Here is a 20,715-nt window from a genome sequence, read left to right on the forward strand (position 1 = left end):
AGCATAGATCTTCAGAGATATCACACTGATGCAACAGTTGAGGGACTCAAAGACTGCTCAGTATGGATACGTAGAGCCTATAGGCCTGTCTAATATGAGACACTAGAAAATTAATTCTGATTAATTTATACAGTGTATTAGTTAATAAGCAAAAAAATCCTTTACCAATATGCCCACAAGAAATTAAGAAGCAAGTTTAACTTAATTTAGGTTAATTCACTTCACTTGCAGTCCCTGCAAGTATTTAACATCATTTAAGTGATCCCCTGTAAAACTCTTTGTTGTAAAACACTTTGGTAATTTAATTAGATTTACCTGAGTATCTATGTATAGACAAGCCATTAAAAAGGAAACTGTTATTAGCTACCACTTTTCCTCTGTAAAATATGAAGGACACAACTTATCTAGCTTTGTTTAATCATACACATCCTCAGTTAAAAGAATAAAGCCTCTGATGTACTTAGTTGAAATGCAGTCCTTCATGAACTCTGTTCAGCTGTGGGAGAAAGGAGAGGGACATCACCTCTTCTAGAGAGACAACCAAAATAATTATGATCAGGCACATATTAATGTATCTGCCAAATAACATATACATGGGACATCACAATAAACTTAAAATAAACTGCACAACTTTATGAAATGTTCAATTTTTATATTTACACTATAATTAGTACAAAATTGCCTTTTAGTTTTTCTGCAGCACAAGACAGTATCTACTGGATTGATACCCTAATATGTCAAAACAATTACTAAGAAGTATGATAAAGAAATCTACGAAGAGTTATAAAGAATAAGACAGTTTTCAAACTATACATAGTGTTTGCTTTTGTTCTAAAAAGGTACTTATATCCCCAAAAGTTTTTTTAAATAAGCAGGGGGTGAAGGTGAGGGGGGAGAAGAGTGGTTGTTTGTACTAAAGCTTTTACTGTAATAAACTAAACATATTTACAATTTATACAAATGTTTGACCTTAAACAAAAATACAAAAACATATCACAAGATGCAGAACCAGGAAACAAGTTCATCTGAGACACTGCTGCTCTACACAGGACAGAATGCAAGTTGAATTGCAAGGAACAGAAAAGGTTATCCCCATATTCAGGCAATGAGAACAATTTGCATGAGGTCAAAAAAAAAAAAAAAAAAAAAAAGGCTTCAACATTCTTCAGCAGACTTTGCTTTAAAAACTACGTCAAAAAACTAGGCTACATCTGTCCATCTTGCCTCTGTGTTCTGTTTGGTCCACGTAGCCAATATTTAGTTGCTGGACATTGCCTTCTACTTTGAAAAATCGGAGTAGTTTCATGACAAGGTCTGGAACCTCAATCCTCTTTTTCCTTTTTAAAAGGCAAAACCTTTCTACTTCTATAATTAAGAACAATTTTGGCCCAGTTCAACTTTTAAAAGTTATATCCCCAGCATATTTTTCAGTAGATAACTTCATAGACTGTAGCTTTTTTGTCTCCAGAGCCAGTGACTATGTACTTATCATCCACAGAGATGTCACAGCTAAGCACTGATGAAGATTCTTTGGACTAGAAGAAAAATAGAAATATATTACTTTATTAAAAAAAAAAAAAAGTCTATTACCCTTATCTCAGCATCCCATTTTGGTTAGATCACATAGGTAAAGAGATCCACTCTTGGGACTTAAAATCCACTCTTGGGACTTAAAAAAAATTAGAAAATCCTTTTTTTTTTTTTTTCTTCTCTTTAAAAACATCATCGTGCTTACCTGGAAGATACTGGCTCCATACGGAGTTCTCCATGCATTAAGAAGGTTATCTTTCCCAGTACTCACAAACCATTTACCTAGAATACGAAACAGAAAAACTATGAAAACAGACTGAAACAGACATCTGACAGATTTCGGGTAAAATTGAAATCCGTTGGCTAATTACCATTACACAAAGCCCACACTAAGCAGAAACAATGTTTTACAAACGACTCAACTCTTACACCATCCTTTAAATAAATAAATAAATGGCTGTTCATAGCTAAATACATTTGCATTCATAAAACAGAGATATTTACTCATAAATTAACAGATATTAAATACATCTTGATTATCAAAAAAGTTATGATTGTGCAATTAAGTATGAAATAAGTGTGAAATAAATTCCTGACATCTTCAGGACAACTTACCACAGTAAGCAAATTTGAGTGACAATACACAACTTTCATGAAGGTGCAGTTGATATTTGTCTGGTTTATTTACATGTAGCACTTCCACGTTGCTGCTCTCCATTCCCACAGCTAGCCATTCACCAGTAGGACAATAACCAAGGGAAAATATCTGAAAATTCAGCAACATTTACACTTTTTATTTTTTTCATACAGTGATTAAATGAATTGAGAGAGGTGGGAAGACAAGGGCCAAACAGAATTGACATAGTTCAATAGTGAAACAGCTTGTCAAAATTCAAGTGACTAAATTACCCATTCTTACCTCTTACCTTAGGAAAAAAAAATGGAAAGAGAGTAGTGTCAGTTGTTTCAGAGCAGATTAATATATGAAAGCTCCAAAATATTGTGTTATGAACAGCCAAAGCAAACAAAACAATCTGACAAAAAAATTGCCAGTTGCATTGGGTTCATTTCTCAGCTTTCACCCTAACCATTCCGCTGTTCCCCACCCAACATGTAGGACAATCTAGTTACCTGTGATGTGAAGTCATGCTGTTGTAGCTGTCTCCCCTCTCTCAAGTCCCAGGATCTGACAGTGTTATCCAAACCTCCTGTCCAGAGCTTGGTACCATCATTAGAAATGTCAATACAGCTGGCTCCATCTGTGTGGCCCTGGAATTGCCTGATAAAACAAACCAGATTGGATAATGATTTCCTGCCAGAGCTCAAGGTAAACACTGTTGTGGTGTTAGTTTTGGACTCTGTATGTGTGTGTCATCTCTTCTGTGTCTGCTGATGGGCAAAAATCAGCCCCTCCCTATGAATTGGCACGAAACACAATGGCATTACAAAAATATTTTCCAGGTGCTAGAGAAATAGATTGCATCATAGTTAGTTAAATAAACTCATTATTTTCTATCAGGTTTTGAAAAGTTTTGTGTGTGTGTTTGTGTTTTTTTTTTTCCTTTCTTTTTGGTTATTAAAAAAAAGCTTGTGAGTACATTAAAGCACAGCAACTACAGTTAGAAGTACTAAATGACAACTCAAATTAAAGCAAATCAAGTGCTGAAGGAACAAAATTCCAGTTTCAGAAAACAGCTACTGTGTTTTTATTTGGCTGTAAGTCAACATGATAAATAATGAGCAGAGATATTAATAGGAAACGATCCAGGTAAAGATCCAGTAAGGCAAGCAAGAGCATCATCGAGTCAGCACAGTTACATTCTCTGGCAAGGGATCAAGAGATCACAAAACAAGCAGAGAGTGTATTTTCTTTTAAAATATTCTCATTAGGAATTCCCAGCTTTCAACAACCAAAAGGTCATCTCAAGTTTTCCTTAATCCTTTGGCAGAAGCCTTTTGCATTTTTCATCAGCAATTAGCTTTAGGAAAGTCTTTTGCATCGATGTCAAAGGTGGAGGGAGAGGGGGAGAAGACAACTAGCTTGGGAATGAAGAGTATGATTCACTAAACGCTACCACAGAAAGGTCACGAGGCACATTTTGTTTTGTAGCTCTGGTCTGAAAATTGCACGTGTTATCAATTAGGAAGATCAGCAAGCAAGTACTGGGAACACTTACACACAGCAAACACTCATAAGAATAAAAGTAATTTGTACCATTCATTCAAAACAGTCATAGATGGAGAAAGACTTCACCCTTACAGAGACTAAGCGTGTAGGGCAAACTAAAGGCTTTATATAACTAAAGTGCTTTCTGACCCAGAAATTTAACAGAAAGCCAGGTTTGCACATACATTAATAGGAATATCTGCACATAAATTTAGGTTAATTACTGAGATACAGAAAATCTAATTAAATCACAGAGAAGAGTATCTTCTCCAGTGTATGTATTCAAATCCTCTAAGATACCATGGTCTTTCCCAATTAGGCTCTTCATTCTTATAACATTGTAAACCATCACAACTTTGAAAAGCCTAGACCAATCTTCTAGTAAAAGCGCACAGCTTGTTACTAAGAGCCATTACACACATGGTCCTATCATTTTTTCTCTGCCACAGCACCCATGTTGAATATTAACCCGCCAGACACTGTAATCTAAAGTTAAAGAATATATATATTTCTGAAGTAACTTTTATAGCAACACATGTATTGTGCTCTCTGCAAGTTTTAGAGATCAAAGTCATCCTCCAAAACTCAATTTTTTTTTTCTCTTGTGAATGACCAAACATCAGTTCTCCACATTTTCATAAAGAACTGGTGTGATTTAGCTTTTCAACTACTTTTGAAAGGTTAATTTTATTACATAGCATCACTAAACATGAATTGAAAATTCTCTTATTACTTAGTAAATGCTCAGTACAATGGAAAAGAAAAAAACTCAGAGTTCACTGTAAGGCAAGTTCAGTCCAAATCAAACACAAACTAGTAGAAATGCTGCTTGTAGAAACCTGAAGACAAATCTCGACTAAACAAAACCAACAAGAACTTTTACACTGACTTCAATAGGTTATGTAACAGACCTTTAGGTCCTCAAAAACCATCTTCCAGGACTAGGCTGAAGCTACCAGAAATAGTTTCTGTCCAACTTGAGCACAAACTTCATTCTTTACAAGAGAAATACTATTTGTTTTGCTGTCATGAACCATTATTCAGGGAGATAGATGTTTATCTAGCTATTCAAAGACTAACTTTAATAAAAATTGTCTGTAAACAAGTAATGACTCACCTGACCAATGTCTGATTGTGCAGATCCCACACTGCAATGTTCCCATCACTGCAGCATGAAAAGCACACCTTGGAATCAGGGCTGATAGCCAGAGCATAGCAGGCAGGGGCTGAGGATGTCAGCTCTGCTTTTATACGAGGAGTTGGTGCTGCCAGGTCCCATATGGATAATGTGCTGGCTTCCCCGCCAACTATAAGGGTGCATCCATCAGGCAGCAATTTACAAGAGCGGATGTAGTTATCTCTGTTCTGTACAATACAAATCATCTTGGTTATGTTAATACATGCATGCCAATAATGGCCACTAATATGATTCTGACTGCATCCAAGTTTTAAACAGTAGGTGATTTTTTCCAATACCAAAGTAAAAAAAGGAACCAGCAGACCCTGAAAGGTCTCAAATGTCTACTTCTCATTACTAACCAGAGACTGCAGCTGCAGAAATTTAACTGCAGATTCCTATTGCTAGAGTCTAATATATTTTGAACCCAATGAAGTTCTTCATCTCATTACACAGAGACAAAACCAAAGTAAGCTTGCATTTGAGAAAGTGCACTACATGAGTTAAGACTACCAGCACCACAAGAATATTTACCAAAAATCAAATGACGTCTCATTTGTAATCACTGAGGAAAATACAGCTCGAGTCTCATGCCTTTCAAATTTTGGAGTTTTCTTTTAATCAATATTTTGCATTCACCATTTTAAAGTTAAGATGCTGAGTTAGAATATTCCCATTCTGGTCCTGAGTTTATACTGTTTCTCTGTTATTTCTCTGACTCCTTAAGCTTACATGTATTTGATGTAATTTTTTCTAACATGGTAACAGTTCTTTAGGAAATTGAGGGATAAGATCAGTAACTCAAAATAAATAAAAAGTAGCGCAGGTAGAAATCAAAGACACTTCTATAATTACGGGTTTGCTGTTGTTTTTGTTGTTTCTTTTAAGTCACAGAGAAGGAGAAGTTACGTATTACAGTGGAAATGCTGGCTTAGCCAGCCATACAGTTCCATAACTAAGATGAAGGCAGCTAAGACTGAGTAGAGACAAACCTGCCATGAAACAGAATGCATATACAACCACATGTATACCGCTGAACACGTGACACCATGGAAGTAGAAGCAAATAAAAGGCAAGGACTTAAAATAAAACAACAGCAAAACAAACAAACAAACAATATTTACTTGGATCAACACTTAAATTAGAATTGTTTCAATTTGGAATACACATATTATTGTGCTTTATGACATTGTCTGCTTCTAGTTTATATACTGCTTCTAGTATAAGAAGCATCTTACTGAGCAATTAGGTTTCCTATTTAGCTTTTTGGCTGTACTACCTCACTCAATCCATTCTGTATCTCGGAAATGTGAAAACAAACCAGAAGGATGTGTAAGGTGCTGAACACTAACAAAAGTGTAACAACAGAGAGTGACGTTGGTACCTTGTGACATTGTTTTATTTTATGGTTGCTACCCTCTTACAAAAAGTGGTCATGACTCCTGGCACAAGTAAAACACCCTACAGACAGGCTATCTTTGTTTTAAACCCACGCAGTGCAAAAATCACCAGCATGACTTGGGTGGGGGGAATAATCAGGTACACTCTACTCAGAAGTCTTACCTAAAATATTATTTCACCCTTAGTGATGATATTTATCCATAAACAAACCATTCCTTTTTTCTGTAACACCACCTGTTCAGTGTTTAAAAAAAAAAAAAAGGCAGCTAAATGTATAAAGCAGGAAACAGAACTGCCTGCTATTTCCTTGTAATATGAACAAAATCCAGACAAGGACAGCTATTTCCTTATTGAGTCTCCGAGGAGAAGTTAGCCTTCTGCCTAAGTTCCTGTTCACTTACCAGGCAGTCCAGCTGAGAAACAGGGCTCTTGTTCCCAGGCTGGCTGATGTCCCAGACTTTAACACAGCCCTTGCCACCTGTGTACACGTGTCTTGTGGGGTTGCTGATGGTAACTGCACACACAACTTCCCCATGATTCAGCGTGTTGATCTGGCGGGCATGGCGAGGGATTCCTGGACCAATGAGGGCATCAGGAGGGAAAGGAACAGGCTGCATCTGACCATCTGCAGTAACGTGAAAGGAGTAGGCTCTTTTTTGGGGAAACGAAAGAAAGGAGAAGAAAAAACACATCAGCCAACTACAGCGCTGAAATGCAAGAAAAAGACAGTACTTTGTGATTTATTTCTTTGCCACTTTTTACTTGTTAAAATCAAAGCTACAGTGACAAATAATACAAGGCACATAAGCATCAGAGGGAGAAAAGGAGTCACAGCAGACATTTTCAGCTCGTTTCACCTCACGTATTTGGGAAGTGGGAAACCACATTAAATCGTACTATTAACTCTACTGATAATGGCCATGGATATCACTCTGTCACCTCAACTGTCAAAAGATCTTTCAGCTGCTGGTTTCTATCCAGTGGTTCTGAGCTACAGCACCAGAAGTCCTGCAGCAGCAATCCCTGACTAGTCACTGCTCTTCCAGACATCTTCCACAAGAGGTTTCTACCTGTTGCTCGTGTAATATCATGACAAAAGTTAAACTTGTCCTATGCTTGTTCCTGCACTTCATCTTCAATATCAGCACTAGCTGTGTGCATATGTCTCTCTTTCTAGCTGGGAACTAGTGTTTTAAATAGAAAATAGAACCTGCATGTACACAGCTTTCATCAGAAAGCTGATACCATTTCCTCATAATTATCATAGAATTGTTTGGGTTGGAAGGGACCTTAAAGATCATCCATTTCCAACCCCCAACCATGGGTGGGGACACCTCCCACCAGACCAGTTTGCTCAAAGCCCCGTCCAGCCTGGCCTTGAACATTTGTAGAGATGGGGCACCCATAGCTTCTCTGGGCAACCTGTGCCAGTGCCTCACTGACGTTGTAGTAAAGAATTTCTTCCATATATCTAATTTAAATCTCCCCTCTTTTAGTTTAAATTTACATTTTCTTGAGTCAGTATTTTGGAAAAGCTGAAAGGCTCAGTTTCCCTGGTAGTTTTGGCACTTCTGTGATGTCTATTTTTGTTCCTTGCATGATTTCAAGTACATGAAAACTGAAGGTTGAGATAGCAAATACAAGCAATGGGACTACTCCTTAGGGAAAGTACACAAAATTATTTCTTTGTTTTCACCATGATGTTTAAAGTCATCTCTACTCAAGGACCAGGGCAGAGGTAGCTGCTAATAAAGGCTTCAGGTTCAGGGTGGTATTTTTCATTTGTTTTTAAAAATAATGAAAATACTACTGCAAGAGAACACTTTTTATTATACTGGTGAGCTCCTTTTTTTGCTCTTCTCTTTTAAGTGCATCAATAACTCACATTTTAGATGCTGCTGTTACATTCACAGCATTCTTCAAGAGGCCAAAGTGGATAAAAACGGTGAGACAGGAGTATCCTTTCTAATAATAAGCTACTTCTTCCCCAGTGATATCTTTATTTTTCTAATATATTGTTGTGTTCAGAACTGCTCTTTCTTTTCCAAATGTACCTTCTTCCCAGAAATTTTCAGTTACTGTAGTTCAAGTTAAAGCACTGCATCAATCTCCACTGGAACCAACAGTAGGCAATTCAATTTAATTTTCTGTTCTGAGCTAGTACTTTCAAAAGTATTTTATTGTGTGTTTCCCAGTAATGTATGGTTTGAAAGAGGAACAAGCTAGATGCCTGGATCCATAATAGACATCTATATATGTGGGCTTGTTTCCTAAAGCAACTGAATATGCCCAAGAGCTGAGAAGACATTTCTTTAAAAAGGAGCCAGAGGATAACAAAAAAGTTTTACTCTTCTGTTGTTTCCTACAGAAGATAACATTAGAAACCATCACACAATGCAATGCCACAATATTCACAGAAAGGAAGGGTAAAAGGCAGTTGACTGTTATAAACCAAACAAATCAATAGTGTCTTTGCATGCGATTCCTGTATCTCATTTATATTTCATGGTTGGATGGTTGGACAAGTGAATTGAAGACATGCTCAGAACACACCTACATGTATGAGCAAGAAAGATGACAAAAGCATCCTTTTTTTTTTTTTTTTTTTTGCATAAGGAATTGCAGTAATAAGAAGGCTTAAGTAGAAATCCATATCATTTCTCAACTGCTGTCCCAAAGCAGTCATTCACCAAACAGATGAGACAAAGAATTGTGGCAACAAGACTGCTCAAGGCTGAGATTCAGGTGCAGAATCCAAATAGGAGTCACAGTACTTATGAGGTTAAAAGGTTGGAACTCATCCTGAGCTACAGATCAAAGTCAGTTGCAGAGTATTTGTTAGCAAGAAGAGTACACAGAACTGCACAACTTTGAAGGGGCCTGCCCTTGTTTTTTATCCTGGACAGAAGAAAAGCAATTAAGCACGTATTAAGCAAGTTTTCCCATTACATTTAAGATGGATAATACACTTTTACACTTGCTTTTCCACAGTTACTGCATAAATATTCTGTTCAATTCATAGTACTTAAATAACGGGTGTTTTCCAATGCTTCTGTACATATACACAACTTTTGCAGTTCTTGCTGAGATGGGGTGGGAGGAAGACAATAGGAACATTTTTCAAGTGCTTCGTGTACTATAGCATTAAGATGATTCTTCTACTCTGAAATGCCAGTGACTTATCCCAATGTATTTTTAATCAAGTATAATCTTACTAGCATGCCCACTTCTAAATTCTGGTTATATATCATATTAGTAGTTTAATTTTTATTATCATGATTGGGCTTTTGCTTACAAGACTGTTCAGCACTCAGGATGACTATGTCTGAGAGCCTATCAAACAGACCAGTTATAGTTCCTCATAAGCCAAGGCAGCTTTTGCTACAGTGCAAGTTATCAGCAATCCACTGTATAAAGAAATGACTGTACATTGCCAAATGCCTCTGCCCTTGCCAAGATAAGCATGCAAAAAAAGTAAATGTTCCTGTTTGCTTCAAGGTATGTGGTATGTCAGGCAAACATAAACACTGTCAGCACATTTATGTAGTCTGGTAACCTCTATCTACTAGGTACTACGGTGTAACTTTTCATTACACATACCTTCCCTCTTTTTTTTTTTTTCCCCAAAACAAACCTGCATCATTTGCAAGATTGACACTCCCTAGATGAAGAAAGCTTCTTTCAGAATAAAATGGTACCAGTGATAGTAATGAAAATGACTACTTGCTGCTCAAGCACTGTTGTCTTAAGCTACCTTAACACTGGGTTACAGAAACATAGAACAGTTGAGGTTGGAAGGGGACCTCTGGAGGTCATCTGGTCCAACCACCCCCCCCAAGCAGCAATATTTGGAGCTGGTTGCCCAGGACCATGTCCAGATAGCTTTTGAAGATCTCCAAGGAGGGAGACTCCACCACCTCTCAGGGCATCCTGTACCAGTTTTCCATCACCTGTACAAGAAGTGCTTCCTAATGTACAGACACAACCTCTGGTGTTCCAGTTTATGCCTAATGACTGTTGTCCTGGCACCAGACACAAATGAAAACAGCTTGGCTCCATCCTCTTTGCACTCTTCCTTCATGGGAAGTTTTTTTTATATATATAAGACCTGCCCTGAGCCTCCTCTTCTCCAGGCTGAACAATCCCAGCTCTTTCAGATTCTCCTCACAGGAGAGGTACTCCAGACCGCAGGATCATCTTGGTGGCACTCTGTTGGATTCTTTCCAGTATGTCCAGGTCTCTCTTGTACTGAGGACCCCAGAACTGTATACAGTACTCCAGGTGCAGCCTCACTAATACTGAGTAGAGGGGAAGGATCACATCTCTTGACATACTGGCAATACTTTGGCTAATGAAGCCAAGAACAATGTTAGCACAAGGGCACGTTGCTGGCTCATGTTCAACTTGGTGACTCCCAGGACTCTCTGGTCCTCTTTTGCAAAGCTGCTTTCCAGATGGGTCCTGTATTTCCAGCAGGTCACCATGTTGGAGTGCCTACCCCACTAATTGTGAGCAGGATTGTACTTCCAGTGCTACACCTACAACATAGCTGTAATTACATGCTTAAGAAATGACAATTTTAATGCACTAGATATATTCACAGGCCTGAATCCTTGAAAGTGAGGAGCATTTTGGTGTTCCAACCTTCAAAGAATCAATATGGTTTTGGCAGGGGAGCAAAGGCCCTTGCACTGTAGGCAACGAGCACGTTCTAGACCATCTGATGAAAATGAACAGGTACAAGTTTGGAGAAGGCCTGATGACCCCCATCCCAGGGTTCTGAGAGAACTGTACGATGTAGTTGCCAGGCCTCTCTCCATCATATTTGAAAGGTCACTGCAGTCAGGTGAAGCCCCCAGTGACTGGGAAAAGGGAAACATCACTCCCATTTTTAAAAAGGGTAGAAAGGAAGACCCAGGGAACTACAGAATGGCAAACCTCACCTCTGTGCCTGGGAAATCATGGAACAGAATCTCCTGGAAGCACATGCAGGACAAGGAGGAGAACCGAGGCAGCCATCATGGCTTCATCAAAGGCAAATTGTGCCTGACCAAGTTAGTGGCCTTCTATGATGGAGTGACCCTATCAGCTGACAAGGGAAAACTGACTGATGTCATCTACCTGGACTTCTGTAAGGCCTTTGACAAACTCCAGCATGACATCCTGACCTCTAAATTAGAGAGATTTGAAAGCTGTACTATTTGGTGGATAGGGAATTGGCTGGAAGGCCACAGACAGAGTTGCAGTCAAAAGCACCATGTCCACCTAGAGGCTGATGATGAGTGGTGTCCCTCAGGGGCCCGCCTTGGAAAAAGTGCTGTTGAATGTATTTATCAATGATAAACTGAGTCCCTCCTCAGCATGCTTGTAGACAACACCAAGCTGAGTGGTACAGTCAATGCAAAAGAAGGAAGGGACACCACCCAAAAGGACGTGGACAAGCTTGAGAAGTGGTCCCACGTGAACTTCGTAAGTTTCAACAAGTCCAAGAGCAAGGTGATGCACCTGGGCCTGGGCAATCTCAGGCATGAGTACAGAATGGGAATGCAACTCATTGAGAGCAGCCCTGCAGAAGACTGGGGGGCTGTGGTGGATGAAAAGCTTGACATCAGCCAGCAACGTGTGGTTGCAATCTAGAAGACCAATTGCATCCTGGGCTGCATCAAGTGATTGTCCCACATCTGCTCTGCCCTTGGAGAAATGCATCCAGTTCTGGAGTCCCCAGCACAAGAATGATGTGAATCTGTTAAAACAGATCCAAAGGAGAGACACAAAGTTCATCAGAGGACTGGAGCACCTCTCCTACGAAGAAAGGCTGAGAGAGCTGGGGACGGTCAATTTGGAGAAGAGAAGGCACCAGGAGACCTTTCAGTACATAAAAGGGGATTATATGGAGATGAAGAGTGAGTTTTTGCATGGTCAGATAGTGATAGGATAAGCAGGAATGGTTTTAAACTAAAAGAGGGCAGATTTAGATTAGATGTTAGGAAGAAATTCTTTACTTGGAGTGTGAAGCACTGCAACAGGTTGCCCAGAATAGTTGCAGATGTCCCATCTCTGAAGTCGCTCAAAGCCAGGCTGGATGGGGCTCTGGCCTCATCTAGTGCGTGGCTATAGCAGGGGAATTGGAACTAGATGATCTTTAAGATCCCTACTGACCCAAGCCATTCTACAATTCATGACATTAAATTCTTCAGTTCTTTAAAGCTCACCTTGAAGATACTTCTTGGCAGGCACCCCTTGCCCCTCAGTGTTTCTCCTCACCAAATTGTTATTCACATCTGAACCCTCATGTTGGGCTAACAATCACAGAGAAAAAGGGAAAGTTCTTATTCAATGCAAATGCAATTAAACAGCAAGTCCTGGCCTGTATCAGAAGAAGTGTGGCCACAGCTCAAATGAGGTGACTCTATCTAGTCCACTCTTGTAAGACCTCACTTGGAGTACTATGTTCAGCTCTGGGGCACCCAGCATGAGAAAGACACAAACCCCTAAGAGTGGCTCCAGAGGAAGACCATGAAGATGACCAGATGACTAGAGCACCCCTCCTATGAAGAAAGGCTTTATAGGAGAAAATTGGAGTTGTTCAGCCTGGAGAACTCTCTTTGGGGGGAGACCTGATAGTGGCCTTCCAACATTTAAAGGAGGCCACTAGGGAAAAATGGGGAGGGCCTCTTTATCAGGGAGTGTAGTGACTGAACAGAGGATAAGCTAAAAATGGGTTGGATTAGATCAGGTATCTGGAAAAAAAAATGTTACTATGCAGATGGTGAGGTACTGGAACAGGTTGCCCAGAGAAGCTGTGGATGCCCCATCCCTGGAGGTGTTCAAGGCCAGGCTGGATGGGGCTTTGAGCAACCTGGTCTGGTGGGAGGTGTCCCTGGCCCATGGCAGGAGGGTTGGAACTCAATGGCCCCTTCCAATCCAAATTATTCAATGACTATATGATTCTAAACTAAGAACATATCAATTGATATCTATATTTACACTCATATTTAACTAAGTATTATATTGAAATAGCACAGTAGAAGAACTGTACTGGAATGAAGAACAAAAAGTAAAGTTTAGCACAGAAAATAACAGTTACAAGACTACCTTCTCACATTTTGATGGGAGTAAATAAAAGGTTTTCTCCTCTTCAAGAAGAACAGGCTTCCACATTAATTCACTGCTCAAGAACATGGCAAATCAACTACCAACCTAGCTACTCAGTATTCAGATCAATATAATGAGTGCACTTTCTGCCTTAAAGTAACATGCTAAAAAAGGGAAAAAAACAGCTTCCAGTTCATCTCTCCAGTTCAAACGGAATTCCTTAACTAGCACAGAAATATCTCAGTTGAAGAACATAAAAGCAGACTTGTTTCTTCTGTTGATAAGTGCATTTTACTTTCAGCTCTACTTTGTGCCCCAGTTTATTTTCAGTTGTCATTATCACAAAAATTGAATATCTATGTGTGGTGTTTCAATATATGGAGCAAAAGGTCAAGAATTAGGAATAAAGATATTTTATAGAAATAACAAATCCTTTCAACTTCATACATCCTTTTAACTTCTATCCATAAATACAATTGGGAAAACAACAATCCATTATTCTGGAATACAGTAAAATTATCATTCCTTTAAAATATTTCCTTTTGTACATTCACAGAATATAAAGACTGTTTGAACAGAAAACTTTTTTTTGTTTGTTTTGAGCAGTTCCAGAACAGTATACTATTCCCCTCTGAAAACACAGAAATTTGCTCATAACTAGAACTTACAAGAGTTAATATTTACCAAATGAAATTCCCCTGTCCTACTAAAAGAGAAAACATTTTCATCTCTTTCTGGTGTCTAACACCTCATGGTCCAAATGAAGCTACAAAAAAAAAAAAAAGAAATACACTTGACCTCAGTATCACCATTACTTCACAGTTTTAGACATCAGATGAGCAACACTATGGACATATGTCTCAAAGAACTTGAAAATCTGTGTTCATTACACCATCCAACTATTAGAAGGTGTGGTTCACATTATGGAGAAACCCACAAGAATGCTAAAAGCTAAATAATTACTTTGGTAGAAAGGCTATGTGAAACAGAAAATGTTTACAGCCACACACCAAGAACTTACAGCACAGGGCATAATTCAGTGAATCAAAAAAAAAAAAAAAAAGAAAGAAGAATGTCCATGCCCAAAACAGGATTGATATTCCCCATCACCACCCAAGACAATTACTGATTAGGTAATGGCTCAAGGCAACTTGGAAGGGATGTTGGCGCTTGGGGCAAGAGCAGCTGCTAAGAAAAGAATAATTTACTGGCAGGAAGCCACTTTGAAAACAAGGATATTAAACCACATTTTTTTGCACATTTGTCCACACATACAGACATCAAGTCTTTGTCCTTCAAATTAATTACTGACCAGCTGAAGAGAAAAAACAAGTAATGTGAGACAACATGTATGTGCAGAGAAATATCACATTAATATGAAGAACGAGAAAAGCCCCAAAGGAAATGCTCAAAGAGAAATAATAATAAACAAAAAAAATAACTTGCTATCAAATGCAATGCCTAGCTCTTTTATATAGATAAGAAATTAGTGAGGACAATTCAACTTTCTGTATTGCTACCTCCATTGTCAAAATACATCTATAACCACTGATAACAGGGTTAGAGAGCAAAATTGTCGGATTCATATTCAGGAAGATACAAAGATGATAGTAAACACTTAACATTTAGTCTAGTTACAAAATAAGCAACGGACAAGCTTTCCCGACAGCATTCCCTTGACAACAGTAGATAAATGAGTACAAGTAGGTTCTTAAGAGGCTATTAATGTTTCTAACAAGCTAGACCATTAACAGATCTCAGAATACACGAGGGTTAAAGACAACTGGATGCTATCAGACATGTCATTCCTTTGGGAAGAAGGTGATGTTTCTCCTGGAAGCAGGGCTGCGTGAAAAAACAGTCCTGTTGATAAAAACCTGCCCTGGTGAACATACACATATAGCTGGAGATTTTATAGAGTTCAATCTGAAAGTGTTCTTTACCACTTACTAGAACTCCACACCTCATAAAGCAATATAAATGTGGCACCTTAGCTGGACTCTTGGATAAAGCAGATTTTGAAAATATACCAAGAGTATTCCATTAGTTTACATAACTATTTAACACATAACTCTGTATAGATAACATAGGAGACTTGACTAATGCAGACAAAAGCTACACAAAGATGTTGCACATAGTGCACTGCATCTAGGTATACATAGCCAAATAAGACTAAGACAAGATGATTCTAAAGTTATCAATGGAAAGACAACAGTTCAGTTTCTGGAATTTTAGGTTTGACACATGTAATAAAGACAAGCAAAGAAGATCCTGCAGTGGAAATGACCGACAGTCCAAATAATATGAAAAACATCGAAAAACACAAAAAACAGTACAGAACACATCAAGTCAAGAGGAGATTAGGGACCACATATCAAAGTAGTGATCTATGAAGCGGTATGAATAAAGAGCTGAAAAGACTAAATAAAATTTGAATTAAAAAAAAAAGAGACACCATAATTTAGCTATGAAATACTATGATAGAAATTATAAAATTACACAAGTACTGTTTTTGTGCCTTGAGCAATGCAACGGGTAGGATTCAGCCACAGACCAGTTCTGACCGAACAAAAATAGGTTTTCATCATGTATTTTGCTAAACATTACTAGTGGAATAAATCACCGAAAGCTTGCGAATACACTTGATTAAAAGTAAAAACTTACAATCACTACACTGTGTGATCTCCAAAAATATTTTATTTAAGGTTACCAAATTTTAATGAAGTCAGCAAGAATGAGTTTGACCCTTAACAAGAGAATATTTTAAGAACAAAGCATGTTCTTTAAATGTGCTAAGTTTAAATACACCACCATCTGATACATAACACCAACTCAGACTCCTCGATTCAGTAGTCTTGTCAACATACCACCAACTTTTCTACAAGTAAATCCAAGATTTGAGAAGTTTCTCACACTGCCAACAAATAGCTAGGTCTGTTCTCAGAAACATGGTGGATAAGAACGAAAACGCATCTAACATGACGTTTATAATATAAGAAGCCTATTGCTTTCCTACTGGTATGGAAAAAGAGTAGAAAACTTTTTTCCCCCCAAAATTGGTGAATACTTAAGGATGATTGCATGACTGACATTACAACTTATCAATAGATATTAACCTTTAACAGTGTCAAAAAAGTGTTATAATTCCCTCTGCATTCACGGGTTGTGAAGCACTAGAACAAGCAGTCTAGGGAAGTGGTAGAGTCATCATCCTTGGAGGTATTCAAAAGATGCGTAGATGTGGTGCCTGGGAATGTGGTTTAGCAGTAGACTTGACAGTGCTAAGTTAATGGTACAACTTTGTGGTATCTATGGTATCTATGATTCTCTCCAAGAAAACACATTAATCCAACTTGCATGTTTCGATCTGTGTAGACTGCTTTTGCACAAATATTTATAAAATACACTTCTTTTTTTTAAGGAAATCATACATGCTCATGACAACTGCACATGGTTAAGTTCAGTCTCAACATTTTACCAGAGCCAAATTACTGGGAAAAAAAATAAAAATAAAACAGCATCAATATGATGCTTTGGTGAATAAATTCACCAGAGCACCACAGCAGCAGTATTTCATTCAAGACACCTCTACCAGTAATTAAAAGTCTTTAACAATAATAAGTTGTGAAAGTTATACTACATCTATATACCACCAGCTGTACAACTGGTTCCTCATCCATTTTCTCTCCAGCTGCATACTTACAAAAACATTTTTTAAAGCTTGCTCCAGTACACAAGGTATGTATCAGTTGCTAAAATAACTGCTTCAGATACCCACTGCAATCAAAGTTTCAGACTCTCATGCTTGTTAAAACAGGTGCTAGACAAGGACACTGAGTTTGCACTCAAGTTTTATGCTCAGTATAGTATGAAGTTGAGTATCAGTCTTTTTCTTGCACATTTTACGACTATCTACCAGTTTGTGGTTCCCTTCTCTTAGAAAAGAAGAAATAAATAATATAAAATAAAATACACAAGATGCACCTTCAACAGATTTTGCTTGGAAACCAGTATGCGCACATCTGTTTTGGGACATGACAACTACCATCCTAGAACTTTTATGTTGTACATACTTGCCAGGAAAAGTTTGAAACAATCTCTTGGGAACAACCAGATACTACCCTCTTTGGAATTCCTGTTCACAGACAATATAGCTGCATTCTCTCTAGATGTTGCAGATGTTACTGAAGTCTTAAAAGGTTACTTACGGTTTTCCTCCAGGAATGCCTGCTAGATTTGGAGGGATTCCAGGTACTCTCATGTGAGGAGGAGGATCAAACCCAACCTGACAATGAAAAATGAATTAATCTCACACTTGCAATTTCTCATTCAGCAAGCATTTCTTCTCTTCCTAGATATTACGCATTTAACCAAAGTATAGCTTTTACCCACAAAATTAGGTAGGCAGGAGTAATAGACAAAACAAGTTTTGCCCCCAACATGCTTCTGCTAGAAGCACTCATATTCAAAGAGAAAACCCGTAATGTGTATCACACATTCACAGTACTGAGCATAACACACAGACCTGCATGCTAGTGTGGCACTCGCCCTGGAGCTGGGCTCCGGAGTGCTCTGGCATGTCGCCATACCAGTGCTCTGTATCTCGGTGGCAGTGAGTGCTGGCCTGTGCAGGTGCAGTGTGGTGTGCTCAGAAGCAGCTTTGGGCCCCCGCTAGGATCTTGGCACAGCTCTGCACTGTGCAGGCATGTCAGCTAGGAGATGTCTCGCAGAACTACACTGCAGGGTGTGCACAAATTTGTCTATGGCTTAAATATACTACACAGGCTGTCTTTACAAAGCGCGATTCCACTACACTTCTAAATCCAGAATAAACACGTACACCAAGTAAGTCAAACATTCTGGACCAAACACATTTTTCCTTCTGAACACTACCTGAAACACAATTCTTACTGCTTCAAGGAGTACAAATGCTATTTAGGATTTCCACATTTTTGAATAAATCCTGATTTTTCCAGTTCAAAAAAGTAGCCACATCTACAATAACAAGAAATGACAAGCTTAAATCGAATCTTGCAAACTCACAAGTAGGTAAGCCTGTGTATATATAGAATTACCATCAAGCTCATTTCTGCAGAATCAGGCTCCCAGGTTACTCTGATCAATAGCAGCAATGACTGCCATACTCCGTTTACTTAAGCAGGGTTAGGGTCCATTAGGGTTACGCCCACAACAGCAGCTACTCTTAACACATCTTATCACAGAGTTTTAAGACATGAACTGACTAAGTCTTCATGCTTATTTACACAAAAAATAAAAGGACAGAAGTAGGTAAACAACTTCTACATGACTTGAAATTAATTTGGTGTGTCTGTACAGATCACAAATCTTATTCAGCAAAAGAAAAGGAGGTGCTCACAGGACCATTGAGATGATTTATATCTACATTTTTTATTTTTTATTTTTTTAAGTATAAACAATTTGGCATTTATTAATCAACCAAGGTACTGATGAGGATGAAATAAAGGTAACACATCAATACTGTGATATTATTTGTTTTCAAGGCGCAAATTTGTTTCTCCAACCATGCAGCAAAGTGAAACACACACTGAAGCAGTCAAGCCTCTGGCACTGTTATAACTTGGGAATTCGACAGCACACTAAATGAAGCATGCAGCTCTCCTCAGTGAACTGCAACTCATACGACTAAGATTGCATGCAACTTATGGCCTACCATAGGAGATCTTCCATAAGCAACCACAGCAGCTGCAGCAGCAGCAGCACTCATCTGGGGTGACATGTTGTGCAGGCTGGCATAGGCTGCCCCTGGACTGGTTAGCTCTCCATTCATGCCAGCATGAGGCACCATTCCAAACGGAGCAGGGTATGGCCCTGGTACTGCCAAAGGTGTCCGCAAACCTGCAGCTACAGAATAATGAAAGCAAATAGTTTTATTTGTATTTCCTTGCACTTAGAGAAGAAGACAGCTTTTTTTTTCCCCGTTACAACACTTAACCTTCCCCTCACACACACAGCCAAGAAACATTCCCATAATTTATCTACACTACTACCTCCTCTTTTCACTCAGTGTAAATAAGATCTACTGAGGTATGAACCTGCTGATTACTTCTAACAACCTCTTCCAGCATTGCCCATTTTCATTTCTGTAATATTTCCCTGTTTACATTAATCTCTCCTTTGCCAAATTAAGCACTAAAGCTGACAGACATGGTTTACACAGCTCACGTCTGAAGCAACTGTGCTGTACCAGCCCGAATAGCGAAAGTAAACTTCCCCCTGCATTTGTCAAGATTTACACTGCAGCAAATATTAGTAGATTCAAAGAGCTGGAGAAGAGATTGCATTCAGAGTAAAGTGCCAGAAACTTCTCAGAAGTCTTTCACTGCATAGTCTCTGGATTATTTCCAAAAAGATAAAGAAAAAAGTAAACGAATAAAAGATGGAAAGATATTCAAACTCTTGATAATCCACACATCTGCATCTCATCAAGCCCTCTCTTAGTACCATGAAAAAAGAACTTGGTTAACATTCATATGGAAATACATGTAAAAAAATTAAAAAAGATTAATTTTGGAACTATAAAAACAGAGAAGCAATGCTTTACCAGCTTGGTTAACCAGAGGGTCCATTGTTGGAGGCTTGCCAACGCCTGGACGAAGTCCTGGAGTTGCACTAGTGCCTGGGGTTGGCACGTCAGTTCGAGGAGTTGGTGTGCTGGATTTCAGAACAGGCGTGCTGGCCTTTTCATGCTGGTATCATTAAACAAATTAAATGAGTATTATTTTTAATCCAGGCCATATTACACAATTTATCACGACAGCAGCTGGGATGCTGGGCATCTACTACCTAGTCCCCTAGCCAATTTTCATAAATCCATGAAATGCTGACAACATTAACTTGTGAGAAAGAAGTGCTGACCTTTTTGATTACTGCCAAAATTAAAAAAGCAAAATAAATGTTATTTTTCTTTCTTCAATTGGCATGAGAAAAAATGCATGAGCTAATTTTTTATTTTTTTGGGGGGGGGGGGGGGGGGGGACAATACAGTAAGCATCACCAAATTATTTTAGCGTGAACTAACTATTGTGTCTATTATTGGACACAGTAGACCTAAGTGAAAACAAACGCACCACCACAGTTGATAACATCAAAGAAATTGTGACATAGAATCTGACCAAATTATTAATTATACTGCAGAAAGAGATTTCAAAGAGTGACAGTTCACTTAGGAGAATTAAAGAAAAGCCTGGAGAACTTCTTAGTGACCATATGCAAATCTATGGAAGAGTTAGATCATAACCATGCTTTTCTTGAGCAATAGCTTAAGTGAATCTTGTGTTTTGTAATAAACGTGCAATTCGTTTGA

General features: G+C 38.6%; 1 protein-coding gene across 2 annotated transcripts in view; it reads right to left on the reverse strand.

Annotated features, from left to right (window-relative positions):
- Positions 1 to 1,159: 1,159 nt before the first annotated feature.
- The window catches only part of LOC311221014 (transducin-like enhancer protein 1), a 76,288-nt gene continuing 56,732 nt past the window's right edge, over positions 1,160 to 20,715 (reverse strand). For both annotated transcript variants that reach the window (XM_084304735.1, XM_084304734.1), the window contains exons 12-20: positions 19,954 to 20,098; positions 19,063 to 19,253; positions 17,579 to 17,655; positions 6,677 to 6,926; positions 4,815 to 5,062; positions 2,662 to 2,809; positions 2,146 to 2,296; positions 1,736 to 1,812; positions 1,160 to 1,535 (exon numbers count right to left, since the gene is read on the reverse strand). In XM_084304735.1, coding sequence (XP_084160861.1) covers positions 1,428 to 1,535; positions 1,736 to 1,812; positions 2,146 to 2,296; positions 2,662 to 2,809; positions 4,815 to 5,062; positions 6,677 to 6,926; positions 17,579 to 17,655; positions 19,063 to 19,253; positions 19,954 to 20,098 — 1,395 coding nt within the window. In that variant the 3' untranslated portion in view covers positions 1,160 to 1,427. The remainder of the gene's footprint in view (positions 1,536 to 1,735; positions 1,813 to 2,145; positions 2,297 to 2,661; positions 2,810 to 4,814; positions 5,063 to 6,676; positions 6,927 to 17,578; positions 17,656 to 19,062; positions 19,254 to 19,953; positions 20,099 to 20,715) is intronic.

Source organism: Netta rufina (genome assembly GCF_964035555.1).
Source record: "Netta rufina genome assembly, chromosome: Z".
Classification (NCBI taxonomy): Eukaryota; Metazoa; Chordata; class Aves; order Anseriformes; family Anatidae; genus Netta; species Netta rufina.